Genomic DNA, 21,737 nt, shown 5'->3' with positions numbered 1-21,737 from the left:
TGCAGGAGAAGCTGCGAGCCCTGCCACCTAAACACCCACCAGTCCCAGGCCTGCCCCCGGCCCTTTTTGGTAACTCCTGTCTGCGCAGAAAAGCCTGGGGAAGCAAACAGGCTCTGGCCTCTGCTCTGAAGGTAAATTTTTACGAGTCAAACCCTTTTCCTCCCCCCTCCCCCTCCCTCCCTCTCTCATACTGACGTGCCGAGGGGCAGGCTCCCTCTGAAACGGGGGTACCGGGAGCAAGGGCTCCCACAGCGCACTCGGGGGAAGGCAGAGATCACACAGTCCCTCTGGGAGACAGGAATAGGCCGCGCAGCGAGGGGGGGGCTGCAGCTGAGGGTCTCTGCTAGGACAGCCCTACCCGTCTTCAAATACTCTGGCTTTTCTTTGGGAAAGAGAGAAACATCCTTTCATTACACTGTCCTAGACTTCACGGCTCAGGACTACGTCTTCAGAGTGCAACATAAAAAAGAAAATAAAGACACACTGTAAGTGCTGTTGCTGGCCCCGCCGGATACCCGCACCACGCTCAGGTCTCCTAATGACCAGAGCATCCCCCACCGATCCCAAGCTGCCGCAGGAACCCCATCGTCAGGGCCATGTAAACCGGCCGGCCGCTCCAGAGGCCCCGGGGAGCAGCTGAAGAGCTGGCCCGTAGTAACGGAAACAGTAGCTTATGATTTGCCTTTGTAAATTTGTTAGTGTGTGTTAATGGAAGCCCTGGCCTAGCAGGTGGTGGCTGCAAAATCTTACAGCATCTTGCCCTATGTACCGTATGTGGGTCACGTAGAAAAGTTTCCAGTAGAAGAAATGGAAGACATGGGGAAAGGTTTTCTTTGTTTCTGTACAAAGAGTCTTGATGGGAATCCATGGCTTCATTCTCATAAATAACAGGTCCTTAGTACATGTCCTTGTAGATCTCCTGTAGAAGCGGGTGCAGAGATGTCTCCGTCTCTGTCTTCTTGATCTTCTGCACCAGCTGGGCGTGCTCCGTCACCAGCTGCCGCAGGTCGGCCATCTTCTGCAGCAGCTTGGGGAAGAGGTACTGGGCATCCGGGTGGTTAGACTGCAGGTGAAACTCCAGCGCTCGCAGGATGTTGTCTTGGATCTTCTCCACCTGCTTCACGTTCATCAGGCCAGGACGGTCTGTGGAGAGGAAGCATGGTAGCTGTAGTGTTACGGTGTAGCCCTCCAAAGCACATGCTCCTGCTGGGGAAAGGGAGACGGGGACTGTAACCCACCCACCGTGACTCCAGCCTCATCAACTACACAAGGGGAGAAACGTGCCCTTGGACAACATATCCCACAGCAGCATATGAGAAGGAGATGCCACTTCTGCGCTCCTTGTTCTTGGTCCAAGCTTGCTAGGTGTCACCGCCACGGAGAAGCTTTGGTTTTGGAACTGTTCAGTTCTTCTCTCATCCCCCTAAGACACCCCTGGCTGATCTCAGAGCCAGCTGCAGCTCAGCTCCCCCAGCCCAGCCCCAACCACCTCTAAAGTACAGGAGGACTCTTCCGGAGACTCGCACGGCCAAGAGCGCTTGCTCACCTCCGCACAGGATAATGGCAGCCACAAACAGAGACAGGTCACTGTCATCCAGCTCCAGCGCGTTGAATTTCACAGCAAACTCGAATTTGGGCTCCATGATCTCGTTGAAGGGCTTGCGCAGGCTACGCAGGAACTCACGAGTCACGAAGCCGTTCCCGTTGGCCACCAACAGCCCATCCTTGTTCATGATAGAGGCCAGCATGGCAAAGATGGCCTCGTGCACCCCGTACTTCAGCAGAGTCACTTGGTCGTTCAAGTAGAGGCCTAAGAAGCTGGGGATGCTCTTGGCGAACTCCGTGAGCTCCCGCACGGTCTCCACCGTGGTGCACTGGCAGCGGTAGAAGACGTGCACCCCGATCTCCTTGTAAGGGGGAATGCCGTTCACTAGCTGTTTCCAGACTAGCCCCTTTTCTGCCTGCCACAAGGTGTCCATGTCATGGATCACAAAAGGCTGTTTGAAAAAGAAGCAAGCAGTTAGGAACCTGCCGCGGGGACTCGAGATACCAGCTCTGCCAAGGACGCTCACATTTGTCTGCCTGTCAGTGCCCGAGCAATCCGCATCCGCCCACAACAGCACAAGTCTGCAGAGCACTGGGAATTTTCCCAGTGAGGGGCAGGACGTGCAGAGCCCACCTGGCCGCAGCTGGGAACTGGTGCATGTGGAACAGCTACGGCAGGAGGGAGATGTGCAGCATCTCCCAGAGAACAGCCTCCCATGTTGTTTCATGGCCAACCCCGCCTGCCCTGGGGAGGAAACTTACTGGGGTGCTGCTGGCCTTCCCGGTCAAGATACCTCTCGCCTTCTTTTTGGTCATGTTGAAGTTTTTCAGGTAGGCGTTGTAGATGTGCTTGGAGAAAGCTTTCAGGTCGGCCACCTGCGGGTTCTGGCAGCTGATCTCACTCGCCGTCAGTCCTGCCACCAGCTTCCTCTTCTCTGCCTCCGGCATGCGGCCAAAACGGATTGCTGTCGGGGGGGCAAAACCGATGGGTCAGGACTCCTGGGGTCGCGTCCAGGGAGGCAGCAGCCTGCTCTGCCAGCGCAGACAGAGGTCTGCTGGTGAACACCTGCAGCTACGCCAACACGATGCTCCTCCAGGGCTGCAGCTCCTCTGGCATCAACACCTTCATGAACCAGCCCTTGCCAACACAACCTCACGCTAAGCTCCCATCCCTGCTCCTCTGGGCTCTCGCACAAACCCCGCTTCCCACATAAACACCTTTGCTTGGCCAGGAACAAGATGGTTACACCTGAAGTTTAAAAATCCCAGCGTAGAAGAGCAATCTGTGTGTCCAGTTCCCTCTGGGTCAACCTGTAAGGGACAGCCATGTGCCAACAGCCAGCCTGCACGGTGGGAACGAACAGCCCCTTCTTGTACAGAAGAAAGGGATGAAGAGTTAAAGACTCAAAGCATTGGGTTTGAAAGATGATCCCCAAACAAGAAGAGAGCCATGGGATAAAGCAAGCTACATACAGCCTCCCCGTGCAAACCCTTCGCAGAAGGGCAGATGGCCCCGTGGCACCCAGCTGGCCAGGCCTGTGGGACAGCGGTGACACTCACCATTATGCGACATGCCCAGCGAGAGGCATTTCTGGAAGCGGCAGTACTGGCACTTGTTCCGGTTCTTCTTCTGAATCTTGCAGCTCCGCTCGCACTTCTCGTACTCCAGCTTCATGCGGATCGTCCGGCGGAAGAAACCCTGCAGGCAGGTGGCACAGAGGGGGACGCGGAGCAGGGGGACAAGGGAACAGCAGTGTTAGCACCTGTGGTTTTGGACCGGGCTGGTTTATTATCCCCAGGAGCCTCATGGAGGTTCAGCCGGGCGGGGAGGAGGAGCCCGGGGTCTCTTTGACACAAGCAGAGCCTCTAGCTCAAGGAGAGGTCCTGCAGTGGGAGAAGGGGGCTGCAGAGGAGGAACTGTGCAGGGCAGCCCGCGGTCCGGTGCCGGATACCGCGTGTGTGATACTGCAGGCAGCCAGCAGGGAGGGATGGAGGAACAAGCTGCGGGCCGGCCCCAGCCTGCAGGAATGTCTGGCAGGACCTGGGCCACTAAGGCAGCCCCGCTGGCATCTGCTGTGGGGGAAAGAATTTCAGAGGCACATCCAAGCTGCGGCCAGTGATCCCAGGGGGATAAACACACAGCTCACTGCTGATCTGCAGTACAGAAAGCATCTTTAAAAGCAAAGCCAGAGTCCCCATGGGGACAGACGGATTTGCCTTACAAAACAAAGCATGGTGGGGCAAGATTTGGGCCGTACGCATCTCAGGTGCCTCCCCCAGGACAGTATTTGTGTGCCTGCCTCTACACTCCACACTCTCTGGACAGGTTGCAAATTATTTTTTTTATAATCACTCAATCCTGCATCCCTGCTTTGCTGCAAACCTGCTTGTCTGAAGAGATGGCATGCTCCCTGGGGTCTTATCTCTGCTTGGCATTGCTGAACCCAGCCCTCCCTAGGGCGTACGTACCTTGCAGCCCTCACAGGCGTGCACGCCGTAGTGAAACCCCGAGGCTTTGTCTCCGCAGACCCTGCACTCCACGTTCAGCGCTCCCAAGGCCGCCTCCTCGCAGCCCATCTGCAGTTGGTCCGACAGGGAAGGAGAAGAGCTCTGCGAAAGGTCTGCAAACACACAAAGGAATACGTCCTTTCGGGTAGCAGCCACAAGCCCAGCGTCGCGTCTAACTCCTCCAGCCATGGGGCTGAGGAGGGATTTCCAGCACTGTCCCAGCCTGCCACTGGCATTGCATCTGGGCAGTGAACCTCTGAGATCAGGCACTGGCTGCAGGCAGATGCCACGCACGGAGCCAAGAGTGCCCCAGTGTGCCCAGCAGCTCAGAGACTCCACATCAATGCTGATTTCTTCCCTCTGGCATTCGTGTCTAGGCAATGAAACCCAACCAGCAAATTTTATAATCCCCAGTTGGCAGGCGGCTGGCACAGGGCTGCCCGGCTGGAACGGCCGGGGCTCTGGAGGAGCCTCTTCAGCAGCAACAAACCTTCTCCTCCAGCTCCTACAATCAGTTTGCACTGACGACTTCAAGAAGCGGCCAGAGAAGTGTTCTCAGGCCCCCTGAGAGTCCTCCCCATCTGGGGCACAACATTACCTGCCTGTCCTTTTAATTTCCATCTCCCAACCCGCTGCCAACGGCTGTGCAACGACCTCAGAGGAAGAAATAAGCCTCTCCACCATAGCTTGGCTCTCGATGCGTTATTTCACAAAGGGAAGAGATTAAAACAAGCCAAACTCCATTCACGGGCAGGTCATCTGCCCTTTGCAGCTGAGCACGCTGCCCGGAGGACGCGGATGCCTGGATGCTCCAGGGACAGACGAGCTCCTGCAGCTCTACTCACCTGTGTAGCTGCTCGAAGGCAGCGAGCTGTCTGGTCCTCCACTTGGGTCTGAGGGTCTGCTTGCCACCATCACTGCCTTTTCCTCTTCCTCCTCCTCTTCCCTGACCTCAGGTACTTCCTCCTGTAGTTGTTCCATAATTGATCACCCCTCAGTGCCAAGACTGCAATCCCTGTCATAGCTCTGGCATCATCCGCGTCTATCCGAGATGGACCCTACCAGGCTGTTCCTGCTAGCCTGTGGGACAGAGGGAGAAACGCCTGGTGTCAGCTCTGCACGCAGAGCGTCTCAGCAGCAGGGTGGTGTGTAACCACGCTCGTCCTGCTCTGCTTTCTCTCCTTATCCAGGGAGACAAGCAGAACCCGGGGCCTTTTAAAGGTCACTTTGCAACTCTGGTATAAACACTCTGTAGGACTCAAGGAAGCAAAATCTCACCGGAATCATATTTAAAGCCCAGCAGACAAAGCCCAGACCACAAACCAGCCCAGATGCCACCCAGGGACCTGGGCTCCCCAGCTTGCAAGTCCATAGCAGAAACACTGCCTCAGACAATGTCCCCCAGAGCCGCCAGCGCCCTGGGACGTCACGGTGGTACCCAAGGCCGGGGCTTGACAGAGCCAACACCACCAGAAAGATTAAGGTAGGGCTGGCTTCACCCTCCATCCCCACCCAGCCAAGGCAGAGCTCGGATCGAGGGCAGCGGCTCATCAGGCTCCATGTCCGTGGATGGGAGATGCTGGGGGAGCAGGGCTCGGCGCGGCAGCAGGCAGTGGCCAAAAGCCCCTGGCCTGTGCGAGCCGTCTGCAAGACTGATGGCTTCCTGCCATCCCCCACACTCACGCTCTTTCCCGTTACAGTGCTGCCAGTTACAGCATTAGTGTTTATTTTCACTCGTCGTGTTGTAACTGGCTCCAGCTCCTCTGCCAAGAGCCGCAGTGTTGAACGTGTTGCTGTTGCTCCGCGCAGCTGCCGGGCCGTGCTCAGCCACGGGGTCCAGCAGCACGATCGCGATGGCCGCACAATCCAGCTAGTGTCTTAATCCTGGGTTTCCTGTGGGAGGAACGGCCCCGTCCTCCCCGCTGTGTGCTTCCGCTCCTTGTTTGCCTTAGTCCATCCCAAATAGCCCACAAAAAACTCAAGCCGTGCAAGCGATGCATCGTCGGTACCGTGACCGTCGCAGAGCCATTGCCACCTCCCTCCTAACCATGCCGGATCTCACCCGAGTGTCCAGCTCACGCTGCAACATCCCGGCGCTCGTTTACCTCCAGCTCTTGATTCCTAAACTGACTCTTGTCAGTAATTAATATCTCAAGCCCAGTCTATGTAGAGTTGCACCCACTTCCTTAAAGGAGCTATTTTTAAGTGGAGAAATATCCATCAGAAAAGCCACTGAAATCCAGCCTCCACCAGGAAAGCCTCGATTTGCAGGCACAAGTTAATCTGATGCAGCATCTTCAAGCCCTCATTAGAGTGCAGTGAGCAAGCTACTTGCAAGGGACTCGTACAAGGGCAACCCCCAAGCAACAGGACAGCCTGCGACCCATGCCCAAGCCCATGCCACAGCACAGGGCTTGCAGGGGGAGGGCAGCAGCGACCCAGGACTCCCTGGGCTCATTTTCCCTCCCGCAGCAGACCCTCATGCCCAGCACTTTGAACTTGAGCCGCAGCCGGCTCCTTGGATTCACTGGAAAGCCGTCAGCGCCAAGCAAGGTCAGAGCTCCCTGCGAGATCAAGCAAGCAGCTGAGAGGACAAAACCTGCAAGCAGGAGGTCGAACGCAAACACGTCGCAAAGCCAGGACACGAGTCACCCCCCGGAGCCGGCGCTGCACCGGACCCCGGGTCTCCCACGGGCGAGGGTTTGCTTTTCCCCTCCATGCTGGGAATTCAGACTGCAGGACAGATGGCTTTGTTTCAAGGAGAGGTACGTTAGAGGCAACTAGCAAGCACGACTGCCCTGCTCTCCTTTACAGCAGGAGCAGGCAGAGGGGTGCTTAGACAAGGGCAGAGCGCTCCCTTCCCGTGCCTCCGCAAGAGCACTAAGGGACCATTGAAGGGCTGTGTTATCCTTGGCCTCCTCTCACACATCCCACGCGGTGGGACATGGCACACAGGCAGGAAAACCTATTCATCGGAGATGGAGGGTAACGAGCTTGATCGTTTTGAAGGCTATATATAAATGAATGTACAAACATCAGGAAAATGCTTTTGCCTGGAAGAGCAGTTAATGGGGGAAGCTTCTGGCAGGAGAAACTAGTTTACAGTGAAAAATACATTCAGCAGCAGCTTAATGAGCTTCTTATTAGCCCTCCTTTGTCTCTGGCATCCAGCACAGGCCACTTGCTTTAAACTCAGTGCGGACGGAGCCCTCTGCTTTGCATAGATGCCTCATGGCACATTGCCGTTGGAATAACGCGGGCAGATTCCTTCAGCTGCATCCCTGGCATGCTGTCCTCCATCTGCCGGGTCGACTCAGGACTATGTACTCCCGGGGTGGCAGTGAGTTTGTGACATGCAGCTTGCTCCCCAGAACCCACCAAAGCAACCCCAAAACTGTGCTTGGAGTCGGCCCGGTTAGAGACAGGCGTGCAGCCCTGAGAAGGGGGAAAGCAGAGGGCACAATGCGCACAGACAGCAACGCCGGGCTCCAGCTAAGGCTCCCCATGAGCACACAGGCATTATGGGAAGGATGAAGATTCGGATCCTACCCTTTGAGAGTGGCTGGAGAGCCAAAGAGAGAAAAGCTTTTACCAGAAGGCTCTGAATGTACTGTTTTAATACCTCCTTGCAGGCCAAGAGCACAGGGGCCTGGGCAGAGGGAAGCTGCGAGAGCTGTTTGCACACCTGCCTTTCCCTTAGCCCTTCCCCTGTTTTTTAAACAACAGAGATAGAGGGAGAGGAGGGGGGAAGAGGGATTGATTTCACATGGGAGGCTGCACCCCCTGCCTTCGGCACATGAAAGGCCGAGGCAGCCGCCGCCTGGATGAAAGGCAGGGCAGGGGCCGTGCCTGCGCACCCCGGCGTGGAGCGAGCCGGCGTGGCAGGGCCCCCGGAGAGATGCGGACCCCCGGCCCTCTCCTCCGGGCCAGGGGCAGCGGCGTGGCAGCATGCAGAGACTGCGGAGATTTGTCGAGGTTTCACAGGCGCTCCTCCGTTCCCCTGCGAGCCCCGCGGTTCAGAGTGGGGTGTCCTGGGCAGCTGGAACTCCCCAGAGATTTGTCCAAACTCTGTCCCCCTGAGCGCGAGGAGGGACCTGCCCTGCCAGCACGGCCATGGGCAGGCTGTTGCAGCCCCGCACCTTTGCAGGATGGCACCGGGGATGGCTGTGTGGATGGCAGAGGATGGCCAAAGGCCCCATCTCAACCCCAGGATCTCTCCATCCTTTCGGTGCCTCCACATCCAGCTGCCAATAGGGCAGAGCCAGAGGAGGGATAACTCGGTCTCCTGTCCTTGGCTAAAAAGCCACCCACTAGAGCACAGCACACAAGCTTCGAGCTGCAGGGAGAAGGGCAGAGATTCCTGCCCGGCATAGCCACCCCCTTTTTCCATTCAGCAGCTGTCACAGGGCAGCGATGGAAAGAGAGGATGGAAATGAGGACAGGGACTGTGAATTCCTTCCTAAGCTTCTCCGGAGAATCCGGCAAGCTGTTTCCCTTCCTCTTCCCACAGGATGGGAAGGAGCAAGAGGGCAAGCATCTCATGACTTGCTCTGCCCTTGCCTCAATCCCCGTTCCAAGGAGCTTCGGTAACCCTGGCTGAGACAGCAGCCTCCCTCCCGGGAGCCTGCAGCCAGCGGAGGGTGGGTTGGTTTGCTGGCTCCGGGCTCGGGCAGATGCCTGCTGGCTGCCCCGCTCCCACACTGCAAACAGCGTGGGCAACAGGTTTATCTTTACCAGGAGCAAGAGCTGGCATCTATGCCAAGCTAAACCATACGGCAGGAATGGGGGGGAAGACACACGGCACAACGAGAGGAGGAAAAAACCAGGAACAAAAGTTACCAGGAGACAAATCTTCAGCGTGGACCCCCTGCAAGAAGGCAGTACTTCTCTGGAGCTGACCAAGATCCCAGCCTCCAGTTCATCAACCTGCAGCTTGTACTCTTTTGGCCCGAGAGCTCCTCGCCGCTGATTAGCATGTAAACCCTGGAGCCAAGTTCAGAGAAGCAGAAGCTGACAAGCCAGCAAGGAAGTGCCCGTTTCCCCACGGTCCGTGCGCAGGAGGGGTGGTGGGGCGATGTGACGGAGAAGCCCGGTTTCTCACCAGTGTTCGAGTCCCACACACAGAGCGAAGCGTCACAGGAAGGGGACGTGCGTTTCAACACAGACACCCGGGTGCTGGCAGCCAGACAGCCACAAAATAAGAGCAAGGAAGTGCTCGTAATTAGAAGGACCTCATCTTTAAACCAGGTGTAGTTTCGCTGGTGGTGAGCTCAAACAAGGTAATTTTGGCATGCTCACGGGAGTGGAGAGAGGACGCCCGCCCCCATTTCCCTCCAGAAGAACATACGTTTGTTTCTAATATATTTATACAGATGGGATTGACCAAGTCCCCATTGCAGTCTGGAGTGTCACCACACAAGACCCCTCCCTGGAAGATGGGAGTTTCCAGGCAAGGCAAAGTGCCAAAAAAAGGTCCAAACCTAAGGGCCAAATCACAGAGCTGATCCGCTCAAAGCAGTTGTTCAAGTTACTGTAAAAGAGGTCACCAGGAATTGTGAAAGGAAACCAATTTACTATGGGAGCACTTCTGGCTTGCATTTCTGTTCCTCTGGACAAAAATATTAGCCAAATTCACAGTCAACAGAAGTGAATCCTTTTGGAAGGGGTGAGATGAGAACTCAGCCCTCTGTATGGCAGCGCTTTCTGTGACATGCAGCACATATTGAATCCACAAACAAAAACTGAACTGAATCCATAAAAGAAAAAGATTGCAGCTTGTTGGCCATCATTTGCAGATGTCCCTTGGGTTGTGTCACTGCTTCCGATATCTGCTGATCACATACCAGTTTCTGTTCCTCCTCCTACACATCAGCTACTACTAATAAAAGCTGAATAAGAGCTAAGTAGATGCTGCAATACAGGAAAGGTAACTAAGTGCACAAAACAGGAGAGACAAACATTGAAAACATGTTTGTTTTTGTTCCTGAAAGATCAACACACCCCCTCATTAGCTAATGAGATCTCAACAGCACTGACTACCCAAGTGCTTCCTCCCTTACTCAAAGTCTTGGCCGCAAGGCAGGCTACACACAGAAATAAACTCCTAGAGCTAGCAAGGAAGAGCCCTTCCACGCAGCCCTGGCCAGCGCTGACACTCAGGGCCAGATTTTCCCCTCGAAGCACCTGCTCAGACATTGCACCATGCCCCAGTCCAGTCCCATGATCTTCTCTCCAACGCTGCTCTGTGCAGGCGATCTGCGTTTCACCAAGTACGAGCCCAGCCGACGAAGCAGCAGGGTGCTGCCAGAGCTGCTATTACCGTGTTGCTGCTAATTACTCAGGAACATGTGACAGAGGGTGCAGGAGATTCCCTCGCTTGCCTTGAACAGCCAGGCTTGCCAACATGAATCACACATCTACCACATGTTTTAACTCACACACTTCCTGGACACTGACGGGGGGAGGAAAAAAAAAAAAAAGTTAAAAAGGTTACAAAACATGCTGGATTCTTCTCTTTTTGTACCGCCATTGATGCTGTCCCCAAAACCAGGTCACGGTATTTTGCTCCCAAAGGAATTTCCTGCTTTTTCACCTGTGCTGGCTTTCTTCAGAGAGCAAGAGGTATCGCAGACACAGAAGCAAATCAGACTTTGGGCAATGAACTCACAACCAGGTGCGAAAGGGGGGGGTCTGCCAGGCTGCTCTTCTCTTTCAATTCGTCCTCCAGGAGCTGCAGACATCGCTGGCTTCAGCAGCTCCACACATGCCTCAGATGCGCTCCAAAATCTTGAGATGGCAGATACTGGGAGAGGGTTAATGCTTCTACCGGAATCATCCCTACGCACCCTTCCAGCGGAGGGACTCCCTGCCCCCTTCAGCCTCTGATGAGCCAGGCTCCTTTTTTTTCCTGCAAAAGGCAGCTACCTTTTGCAGAAGGGGTAACAGCAGGGCAGGCAGTGAAGGGCTGAGCAGTTGTTAGCTCTTACCTGAAGTCCTGCTTCGTGACGTTCAGCAAATTCTGTGAACCCCCATACCTCCATTTCCTTCATCATCAAAAAAAAAAACCACCCAAAAACCAAAACCCCACCGAACAAAAAAAAACCAAACCCAGGACTTTTACAGTGCTTCCTTCCTGATCCTGTCCTTGCTGCATTAGCTCACAGAGACGGCATGTTTTGGAAGCGCAGAGGAATACGTCGGTGCCAAGTGTCATTGTTTATTCCCGTATTACGGATTTGGACACCTGTTTGCAGTCACGCTCGCAAGTCTGGCCTCCCCGGCTCCAAGTCAGCACACCATGCCGCTTGTGACCGTCTTCTCCTGTTGTACATTCCTATACAAAGCATTTCCAAGATTACTTTCAGCAAATAAACTGGCACATCTCATCCTGGCAATTGCTGACCGATATTTGTATTTTGCTGTCAACTCGGGACAGCCCAGAGCGCCCAGGGGCAGGAGGGGTACGTGGGTCTGACCCCCTGGAACGAGGACCACAGCCAGGAAATTAGCAGGTACCAGAAAGGTGTCATCACCGGGGCTTCTCAGAGCTGGAAACAGCATTTGAGAAGATCATTAAGTCTGGTAAGGAGAGAGGATCATCCCCGCCGCACCCCAGGGCACAGCAGAGGTGGCTGCGAAGCCGTGGCAATGCTTTGGGAACACGGCTGCAAACCTAACGTACACGCTGCCGGGAGAGAGGCACAGAACAGCTTGCACGAGGCTGAGGAGATGGTTAAGTGTCCGCAGGGGACTCTGAACCCACGGTAGGCACCCGCCGCCAGCCTGGCATCTCCTGTTTATCGTCCTCCAGCAGCCTCCACCGCTGCTCCACAAGCAGCTGCTCCACCGCAGCTTTCCCATCCCTGCTTCTTCTCTGCAAGTGCCAGAGAAGCCGTCTGGGATATATTCCCCTTTCCTTTACTATCCTGAAGGCAAGGAGGTTGGCAGCTCAGAGAACCCCCTGAACCGCTGTAAGCCGATGCTTTCTGAAACTCCTGAAGTCCTCTCGCGTGTTACTCCAGGGCACTCGGTTTGCTTACGGACCCTTGTCCTCCCGAACCTGAGCAGGACATGTGGAAGGATCTGGTTTCAGGAACATCAGTAATTATAGAACAGGGCTGACGAGGGAGGAGCTCACGGGAACAGCAACAACGCTTCCCAAGGCACACGGTGGGCACAGGGTGTTACAGGCTCAGAGCAGCATTTGAATGGAAAATCAGGAAAGCGGCAAGTGGAACAAACTGTCACTGCAAACAGGAGCACTGGCGGCAGTGAGTAAGGCCGTCATTTGGCAGTGCTGCGCACACCAGGACACATCTTAGTTTTCCTGAAAGCCTCAATGTCACTGGGACACCAGCAAGCGTCACCCCTGCTTTGGACGGGGCAATCAGCTCCCCAGAAAAGCGATGAGGGTAGAAAAGTAGCAGCAGGCCAATGCATCGCTCTGGATCACACACACGTGTGTGCAGCCGGCCGTAAGTTTTACTGCTAGGCTGCCAGTGCTCCCAGATCCAGGAAAATGCCCACAAAAACAGTAGCAAGCCTTCTCCTTTTTGCAGCGACTGAGATTTTAGATCCCATGGGCTGACCAGGAAAAAAAAAAAAAGAAAAAAATTAAAAATCCACCAGCCTGTAAGTTTTGTTATCTTACACTTGGACTCCCAGAAAAGTGCTACTGGTTTTCTAGACCTTAGCAAAATATCCTGGGCACCAGCCACGCCGCTCTGATCCCAGGGCGCAGCTGACAGTGAGCGATTATGCCCAGGCACAAGTTCAGATGATTCAGCAGGGCCTGGGAATGTACGCACCGAAACGGTTAGAACAAATCACCATGTTCGCTGCATCTCCATTTCAACCACAGAGCAGGAAAAGTGAGGGAGTCCGGGTATGACTGCATCCATCTCCGTACGGAAAACTCCAGAGAACATTAGAATACCTTTGTTATAACACAAACTAGTTCAACACCCTCTTAGGGAACTGGAGAGGAACGATGTTTCCTTACTATTTTTGGCCACATTCACACAGCAAGAGCCGACTGGAGGAACAGAGGTTTCCCTGCGTTTTCAGCAGCGATACTACGAGCAGCGATCATGTCAGCGTGATCCTGCCAAGACTCCTCTGCCAATTAGAGGATCGCACTGTGCTCTGACCATTTGGATTTCTGCCTCAGCCCCTAGAAAACAAAACGCTTGAGCAAAGCATTAGCACCTTTCATAACATCCTCACGCCTTTGGCACCGTCTTGGGGGTACGGAGAGAGGAGCAGAGGTACACAGCGAGCCAACGACTACCACTTCCCGACACGACCAGCTGCTGGGAGCTCAGCGGGCTCCACCAGCTCCAGCCCCAAGCTCATGCTCACCAACAACCCTTTTCCAGAGATCCCTGTGTCCCTAAGTCCCACAACATAACACCTATCCCATGGACATGAGAGCCCATGGATTTTTTTCAGAGATGTGGGTCTCTGACCATCAGCCCTCGTGGGGTTAACAGCTTTCAAGGTCCAACAGCTCTAGCAGAATCCATATAATCAACTTAAAGGTGAAAAGCAGATTTAGGCATATTCAGAAATATTCCAGATTTGCATGAAGATGAAATCAAGAGTTGCATTGAAAAAATGTTTGTAAAAAGTCAGGCAGGATAGGGATTTGAGCTTAGGTTCGCATCACCGAGGTGACTGCACAAAACACTGCTTATTTTGAAGCCATCTCACCCGTCCTCTCTTTGGCCTGACAAAGCCTTTCCTAATGAGACATTCATTAGGCAGTAGTATGGTTCCAAGTAAACTTTGTCTTAACAGACCATCAAAGAAATGCTTCCCTATCAGCTCATGTAGGAAAGCTCATCTGCCCTTTTAAACCACCGGAACTGTTCCCTGTCTCCATCCCACATGTCTATTAAGGGGTTGAACGTGCATGTTCTGGTTTTTGGTATTTCAAGTTCCAGTTCCCAGACCAGGGCAAACCAGAAAATGCAGCATGAGGGCAATGATTCTGGTTAGCATGGACATTACCTGGCTGTTGCTATCCACAAGCCTCAGAGATGTGCTCTGGCTTGACCCAGCACCACAAGAAATGTTTGTGTTTCTGGCTTGTGCTTTCATCCTGCCACCTCCTCCCTGGCCAGGATTCCCCTGCAAACCACAGCCCCCAAAAAACCCACACTTTCGAGCAGAACCTGTCCACGGGAATCCCGAGGGAAGCACCCTGACACACACACACACGTACGTCAGAGCCCTTTGCAAAGCCAGTTTGAAAGATCTGACCCAAACGATCTCAGATGTTCACAAGCTCTTGGCTAAGCCTTGGAGGACACAGACATTTTCCAGATGCTACGATCGTAGCAGTGAATATTAGAGCATTTCAAGAAGGCATCCTGAAACTAATTTACATCTCGAGTCAGTTCTGCTCTGAACCCTTCGTGCAATCAAGCAGGGCTCCAGTGAACATCATGCCAAAATATTTATTTTGGGGAAGATGCATTTCACAATCTCCTTGACCAAAAAGCTTCATATTGGCATCAGTTGTTCCACTCTAAACCCTGCTTTGGGAAAGTCATTTCCTAGGCATTCTGCCAATGCAAGCGCATTTCAGAGTATAAAATAAAAAAAAAAGAAATTACTTCTACAGAAAAATCTTATTTGTAATCACTGTGGAAATCACTTCCGCTTGTCTAGACCTTCCCAGAGCCTCCAGAATTATTGCAGCAGTGAGAAGCAGTATATATCTGAATAGTGCCACTTCTAGAAAAGCAGAGATTGCTCTGCAGCACCTGATGAGAAAGCAGCTACACAGCCTGACAAATCTGTGGGTATCAGCAAGGGCAGTTGATCCTGCTATAAAGCAAGGGAGCCAATACAAACCACAAAATAAACCAACATCTCTAAAATTTCATAGGCAGGGCAAGCCAGGCTGTGTTTTGGCAGCAAATAACCTTTCAGGCATAAGCACTGTAACATCATCTCAGGCAATTAAAAAATAATTTGCGTGTCAGGTCCCGCTGCACAAAGGAGCCCAAGAGTCTCGTCGTGCTAATTCCTCAGTCTCTAAGAAAATTTGCAGATTTCCAGTTCATAATTCAATAGCCACAGATGAAATATTCCCCCAAAAGGCAAACAAGATGTACTGTACAAAAATACATATTTGTCAACAGGCAACAGGCTAGAGAGACGGAGACCATTAACATCAGTAAGCAATTCTGTACAACAATGCTCTTCTGATCAGCAAAGCCTCACGTGGCTCATGACAAAATCCTCTCCGCACGCTGCAAAGATCCTTGCAAGCCCAAGTCTCGAATGCCAGACCAGAGACAGCACAACAGTTGCACAAACTTGACACAGAAAACCACATCTCTGTCCAGCTAAACACCTTAGACACGTGTTGCGGCAAAAATAAATCCACCCCCTATGCGCAGACAACCACAGCACCGTTAGAAGCTACACGCAGCGTCCGGGTGCAGGGCAACCGCAGTGAAAACTTTTGGGCATTGCTTCAGAGGTCTGCAGGGAGGACACCGTCCCCCCCAGCCCGTGCTGACCACCTCCTCAAAATCCCTGTCCCAGCTCGGCTGTAACCCGCTCAGCTTTGTCCTAGCGAGGCATTATGTAGCGATAGACGGTATCGGTACTGCTGCCAGGTCGCGTGTCCGGATCGTTAGGCGATTATTTACCCAAGTATGGTCCCTGATCTCATGCGCCCTCCCCAGTTTACAAGAGCCAATTTCAGTCGTAAAAATCAGTGAAATAATCAAATATTAAGTTGCTATACTTTGACAGTAACCGTCAGCTTAGAAGAACAGGATTAGACCGTGATACTCACAGCATACTCCTAAGCATAATCCATAAAGATCGTATTCAGAAACTGAACAAAAACAAGGCACAGAGTCGAAATTTAAAAAGAAATTTAAGGAAGTTTAAGCTCATGGACAAAAGTGAAACTTGCTGAAAGCAAGCTGCACTTTCTAGGCTCTTCCCTGTCCCGAATTTTTAAAAACATACGTAGGACAAGTGCTTTGGTAGATCACCCGCGTGCGAAAGGGAAGGGTTACCTCTCCGGAGCAGCTGTCCCCGTCTCCCTGTCGCCGAAAGCCACCGTTCAGTTACCATGTCAGCACGAAGAGCTGAAAACCGAAGTAATCTGCAAGAGAACATAACGCGAATTTCCACAGCTGCGCTGAAGGCCAGATATTTATGCCGCTGGGAGAACTGTGCCAGATCCAGCGATAGCTCTGAAAATTAAACACACCTCTACCGCACGCTGAAACCATAGGCTGGGGTGACTCCCCTCACGCCGTGGGGAGGCAGCCACCACGTGCCATCGCAACCGTCTCCCCCGGGCTCCGGCAGCTTCTGCAAACCGGGAAGTAGAGCAAACTCCCGGGTGTCCCAACAGAGATGGTCCCAACCCCTCACCAGGCTTTGAGCATCAAGATGTCACCTTTGCCTTATGTCACCTGCAACCAGAGGCCAATGACCCTGAGCTTTTATGACAATGCTTGAAGTTGATGGTAGAAAAAAGTCTATGGTGGCCATAAGGTGGCTTGTTTACTCAGCTTGCTTAATCCACCTTTAAGAGTCTGCCAGAAAGTTACTGCAACTTTAATGAACTTCCCTCTCGGGTGGTTGAAACTTAAGGATTCAACAGAGTTCATTCACTCTTCTTGGTTTTCCTGATAACTTTGCAAATAGCCTTGTACGAATTTCAGGCTCAGGAGAGCAGTAAGAGACCAAGACTGGAAAAAAATGGCTTACGAGGCTTTGAACTAGAGGACTTAGAGAAAACATGTTCTATTTTTAGACACAGTTATGCAGACTAACTGGACTAACATATTAAACAAAGATGTTGCGAACATGATGCTACTTGAACCCAAGTACCCTCCCTGATATTACCCCGGTTTAGCTGCTCCTCCTACCCCAATGGAAAAGCCCCATTTCTTATCGCTACCTCCAACACGGGATGACTTGCAAGGCAGCCGAGCGCCGGCAACGAACCCGGCATCGCCAGCCCCCCGCTGAGAGGGGCAGCTCGGCCGGCAAGTTCAGGGCAGAGAGAGAATCCCACCCCGTGCTGCACGCCCTCCTGCACCTCCTGGGTCTGACACGGCACCGGGAGCCGCAGCTGCTCAGAAGAGGATGAAAAAAGAAAGCAAATCCCCTGCCCCAAAAGCCCAGGCTGCCGGCGCACTCACACGAGCGTGAAGGGCGTTTCCTATGCTGCCGAGCAGCCCAGGTACATCCAGGGGAGGGCATGAGTGTGAGATCCAAAAAAATAACCCCAGTCCCTTGCATTGGAACATGATTCACAGAATCGTATAGGTTGGAAAAGACCTTTAAGATCATCGAGTCCAACCGTAAACCCAACACTGCCCAGCCCACCACTACACCATGTCCCTACGCACCTCATCCAAACGGCTTTTAAATACCTCCAGGGATGGGGACTCAACCGCTTCCCTGGGCAGCCTGTTCCAGTGCTCGATAACCCTTTCGGTGAAGTAAAATTTCCTAATATCCAGTCTAAACCTCCCCTGGTGCAACTGGAGGCCATTTCCTCTTGTCCTATGGCTTGTTACCTGGGAGAAGAGACCGACCCCACCTCTCTACCCGCTCCTTTCAGGCCGTTGTAGAGAGCGATGAGGTCTCCCCTCAGCCTCCTTTTCTCCAGGCTGAACAACCCCAGGTCCCTCAGCCGCTCCCCATCAGCCTCGTGCTCCAGACCCTTCCCCAGCTCCGTTGCCCTTCTCTGGACACGCTCCAGCCCCTCAATGTCTCTCTGGGAGTGAGGGGCCCAACACTGAACACAGCATTCGAGGTGCGGCCTCACCAGTGCCGAGTACAGGGGACGGTCACTGCCCTAGTCCTGCTGGCCACACTATTTTTGATACAAGCCAGGATGCCATTGGCCTTCTTGGCCACCTGGGCACACTGCTGGTTTGCATCAGGATGGCTCTTTCTTCCGGTCAGCGATATAAAAATCCCAGCCCCCTTGAAGAAGGCGATTGCCCTCACTTTACAGGCAGAGGGGCTGGGACAAGCCTGCCCAAAAGTTAGCCGGCGAGGGAAGGAGCGCAGCTCCAGCGCCCAGCCCTCTGCTTTAGCGGGGGCCATAAAACCGCACACAGTAACTTCATTTTCACAGCAGGACGTTAAAGCTACAGCAGGTTTCTCATCCCCTCCCTCCCAAAACGGAAGGTAGTTTTTCTAAACACCCCAAAGTTTTTCTTTAACCTTCCTTATGAGAAACAATAATAAAGTCATTACAACCCCACTGGCACACCAGGAGCGGGGTTTCTTCATCTCCACCGGCAATAAAACCCATCCCTGATTCAGTAATGAAGTGTAACGTTGACACTGTCAACGAGGGTGTGAATCACGCGCTGGGGAGCGCACAAATCACGCTCTCCCATCGCAGATCAGAGCACTTTGCTGCTGCTGCCGCCAGAGATCTGAGAATTAAAACTAAATTACTGGCTCACCTCACCCTGCTTATAGCTAAATGCCAGGGCATGCCCCACCACCATCACACACAAGGCAATACTTGTGCCAGCTCAGCCGGGCACGGAGGGAACCTGCCGGCACATCCCTCCTGAGAGCTTCCTCCTGCATCCCTGGCTGACACACGCTAAGTCACGGAGAAAGCTCCCACCTCAGCACAGCCTGGAGCACGTTTGGACCAGGAGGGGAAAGGGGTTCTCTGCTGAAGGCAACAAGGGAGTTTGCGTGAAGAGAGATGGCGGGAGGAGGGCCAAGCGGAGCAGAAACGAGAAACGGGACATGGGCTGCAGGCCCATGACCTGCAGGCCACCGGTTCAAGAGATCAACACTGCTACCGGCCTTGGGACTCCGATTCACGGGGCGGCCGCAGCAACATCCTCTTTCCACGCTCGGATCCCTCTGCGTCATCGTGATGGACGTTGCCGGGACCCTACGGCACGTCCAAAGCCTGCTTGCCTCTGCCCACCCACGACCCGTTCACAGGGGCTTTCCCAACGCGCGGGGGCTCAACGGACCGATTCCTTCCTGCAAGCACGATCGTCCCTCGCGTGCAAGAGGCCTCCCAGTACAGCTGTTGAAGGGGAAGGTGGCCAAGGCTGAGATAAGTTACACCAGGACGCTGTTTGAAGCCACGCAGATACAATACAGTCGATGACAGACAGATGCTTTGGGAAAAGCATAGATGGGGTGGTCACAGAGGGCACGTATTAGCTCCCGCTCTACCGCCAAGCTGCGTCTTCAGCCGCTTTTCCTCTCTGTGCCTTGATTTTCCATCCAGGGACACTAAAACACACCTACCTCGTAAATAGGTTTTGAACCTTAATTCCTTGGTTTCTGTAAACAGGTTGGAGGCTGTCTGATCGTAAACCAGTAAGGCTGTTAAACAGCATTTGAGATGGTCAGTGCACACAAACTTTTGGAATTATAGGGAGGCCAGGAGGCCTTTTGACCCCGCAAAAAAGGGGAGGTGAAAACTCATCTGGGGAGGAACAGTTCAATGTAACAACAGGATCCTTGTTGGTTATAACAACAGAGCTTGGAGCTAACCAACGAGGAAGGAAAAAATGCAACAGGTTGGTAGAACAAAACAAAGGAGGGAAGCAGGAGGTAAAAGAAAATTAGGTGTCATGCTTCAAGGTCCTGCCACATACCTCTGCACGCTCCTTTACCTTTTACCTAGGATTTTTACAAGCGCTTTTAAAGCTAATTAAGAGTTACATTCAACCTAGCCTGCACACAGGTACGACCTTCCTGCATTTGGCTACGAGCGTTCGCAGTGCGGGACAAGCAACCTTGTGCAGAACTTTCAAGTGCTTTAGAGCCACTATTTAATAAAGGCGGCAGGACCTCTACTTTATAGGTGGAAAAAGCACGGCACAAAAAGTAAACATCTTCTATCTGGGATCTCAGGGAAAGCAGGAGCAGAATGTGGAGATACGAGGGATGAGAAAAGGACTCTCAGATCCTTTCTCCTCAAGCAACGCCTCACCCCATGCACCCCTGATGGACCATCCCGACCCTCTTGCTTCTCCTCCTTCCAGCCCCAGACCCCAGCAGTGCCCCTCACTGGTACCCTAAAACCACAGCCCAATTCCCCCTCTGCCACCCCGCCCCGGCAGAGCAGAAAGGCAGACTGTCCCCCCCAGCCTCCCACGGCTGGGCCACATCCCTGATTTCCCAAGCAGGAACGAGAGCCTGCACCCTAAAGTCACCCCTGTGTCCCTGCCCTCCCCGCCCCCTCCAAATCACTGCCCCCCCAAATCCCTCCCTGCCTCCTCGCCGCTCAGCCCCGTCCCACCAGAGCTCCCTGCCCCTTCCACCCCACACCCTCGGAAAGCCCCCACGCACCATCTCCTCAAACCCAGCCCCACACAGAGCCCCCATCAGCCCCCTACTCCCCACAGCACTGCCTGCCCCTCCACCCCACACCCTGCCTCCTACCTTCTATCCCCCCACGTTTGCAATGCCCCACACCCCATGTCCCTGTCCCCCCCACGCCCCATCCCTGCTGCCCCACACCCCATGCCCCTGTCCCCCCCACGCCCCATCCCTGCTGCCCCACACCCCATGTCCCTGTGTCGCCCACACCCCCGTCCCTCACACCCCCCCATCCCTGCTGCCCCCCACCCCGTGCCCCTATCCCCCCCACAGCCCGTCCCCGCTGCCCCACACCCCATGTCCCTGTCCCCCACACCCCGTGCTCCTATCCCCCCACACCCCATGTCCCTGTCCCCCACCCCGTACCCCTATCCCCCCCACACCCCATCCCCGCTGCCCCACACCCCCGTCCCTCACACCCCCCATCCCCGCTGCCCCACACCCCGTGCCCCTATCCCCCCCACACCCCGTCCCCCACAGACCCCTGCCCCACACCCCTACCTCCCCACGCCGTGCCCCTGTCCCCCGAGGGTCCCCACCTCCCCCGCCCCGCGCCCCCCGGCACCCCTGGAGCCCCCCCGCCTCCCCACAGGCCTGGCCCCGCTCACCTCCCGCGGCGGCCCCGCTCCCGGCCCGCCGCTCCCCCCGCCGCCGGCGCCCCAGCTCCCACCCACACGTCACTGCGCCCGCCCTGACGCCACCGCATACCCAGCGCCCCTCGGCCAATCGCCGCCGCCGGGAAGTCCTTACCGCATCACCACGGCAACGGCCCAAGCCCGCCCCGCCCCGCCGCGCGGCGCCCCCTGGCGGGCGCGGACCACACTCTCCGCCATGAGGCGGGCGCGGGGCCTCATGGGAAATGTAGGCGCTGCCCGCGGGGCATGCTGGGTAGGGAGCGCGGGGTGGAGGCGCAAAATGGCGGCGGGCTGCCTGAGGAGCGCGTCTGCAGCGCTGCTCCCCCTCTGTCACAACAAATAATTGTAAACTGTGATCCGAACTGGGTTGTCCTGAGACACTGCTGCCCTACCCTAGCTGGACAAGAAAGTTAATCTTACCTAAACAATGTGCCTTTGTCTAATAAGCAGGATGTGGCTGGCAAAAGCAGAAGTTTAACTGATGTATTACTAGCCCAGTTAGTAAACCATGAAGAACTGCCAAAAAGGTAGGAAACTAGGGGAAAGGTAATTCCGGCAGGGGGAGGTGGTGACCACCGGCCCCCTACCCCAATTGTACCGCCGCCTCAAACGATGAAGTTGAAGAAGAACAACTAGGCATGCGTACTAATTTACATGCCGGGCGAAGAGATTTTAACCAATCAT

General features: G+C 54.3%; 1 protein-coding gene across 5 annotated transcripts; it reads right to left on the bottom strand.

The window, feature by feature from the left end:
* Positions 1–808: 808 nt before the first annotated feature.
* On the bottom strand, positions 809–21,086 carry PPARD (peroxisome proliferator activated receptor delta). 5 transcript variants are annotated; one of them, XM_075521430.1, is made up of 8 exons: positions 21,027–21,086; positions 16,098–16,186; positions 4,899–5,133; positions 4,015–4,166; positions 3,106–3,244; positions 2,308–2,510; positions 1,547–1,997; positions 809–1,206 (listed from the first exon to the last, which is right to left on the bottom strand). In XM_075521430.1, the coding sequence occupies exons 3-8, from the start codon at positions 5,032–5,034 to the stop codon at positions 896–898; spliced, it is 1,392 nt and encodes a 463-aa protein (XP_075377545.1). In that variant the 5' UTR covers positions 5,035–5,133; positions 16,098–16,186; positions 21,027–21,086; the 3' UTR covers positions 809–895. The 5 variants fall into 5 exon arrangements, with proteins under 5 accessions (XP_075377545.1, XP_075377548.1, XP_075377546.1 ...); XM_075521433.1 differs by having other exon boundaries at positions 809–1,143; XM_075521431.1 differs by lacking the exon at positions 21,027–21,086 and adding an exon at positions 16,295–17,339.
* Positions 21,087–21,737: the final 651 nt, after the last annotated feature.

The sequence above is a fragment of the Mycteria americana genome, chromosome 20 (assembly GCF_035582795.1).
Source record: "Mycteria americana isolate JAX WOST 10 ecotype Jacksonville Zoo and Gardens chromosome 20, USCA_MyAme_1.0, whole genome shotgun sequence".
Classification (NCBI taxonomy): domain Eukaryota; kingdom Metazoa; phylum Chordata; class Aves; order Ciconiiformes; family Ciconiidae; genus Mycteria; species Mycteria americana.
The sequence above is the reverse complement of the archived record's forward strand: the minus strand, read 5'-3'. Positions and strand labels throughout refer to the sequence as shown.

Coding starts and splice junctions, on each gene's coding strand:
- PPARD (XM_075521430.1), bottom strand. CDS start 5,034: ATGGAACAACTACAGGAGGAAGTACCTGAGGTCAGGGAAGAGGAGGAG. Junction 3,245..4,014: donor ACGCCTGTGAGGGCTGCAAG/GTACGTACGCCC, acceptor ACCTGCCTGCAG/GGTTTCTTCCGCCGGACGAT. Junction 1,207..1,546: donor TGCCATTATCCTGTGCGGAG/GTGAGCAAGCGC, acceptor CCCTTTCCCCAG/CAGGAGCATGTGCTTTGGAG.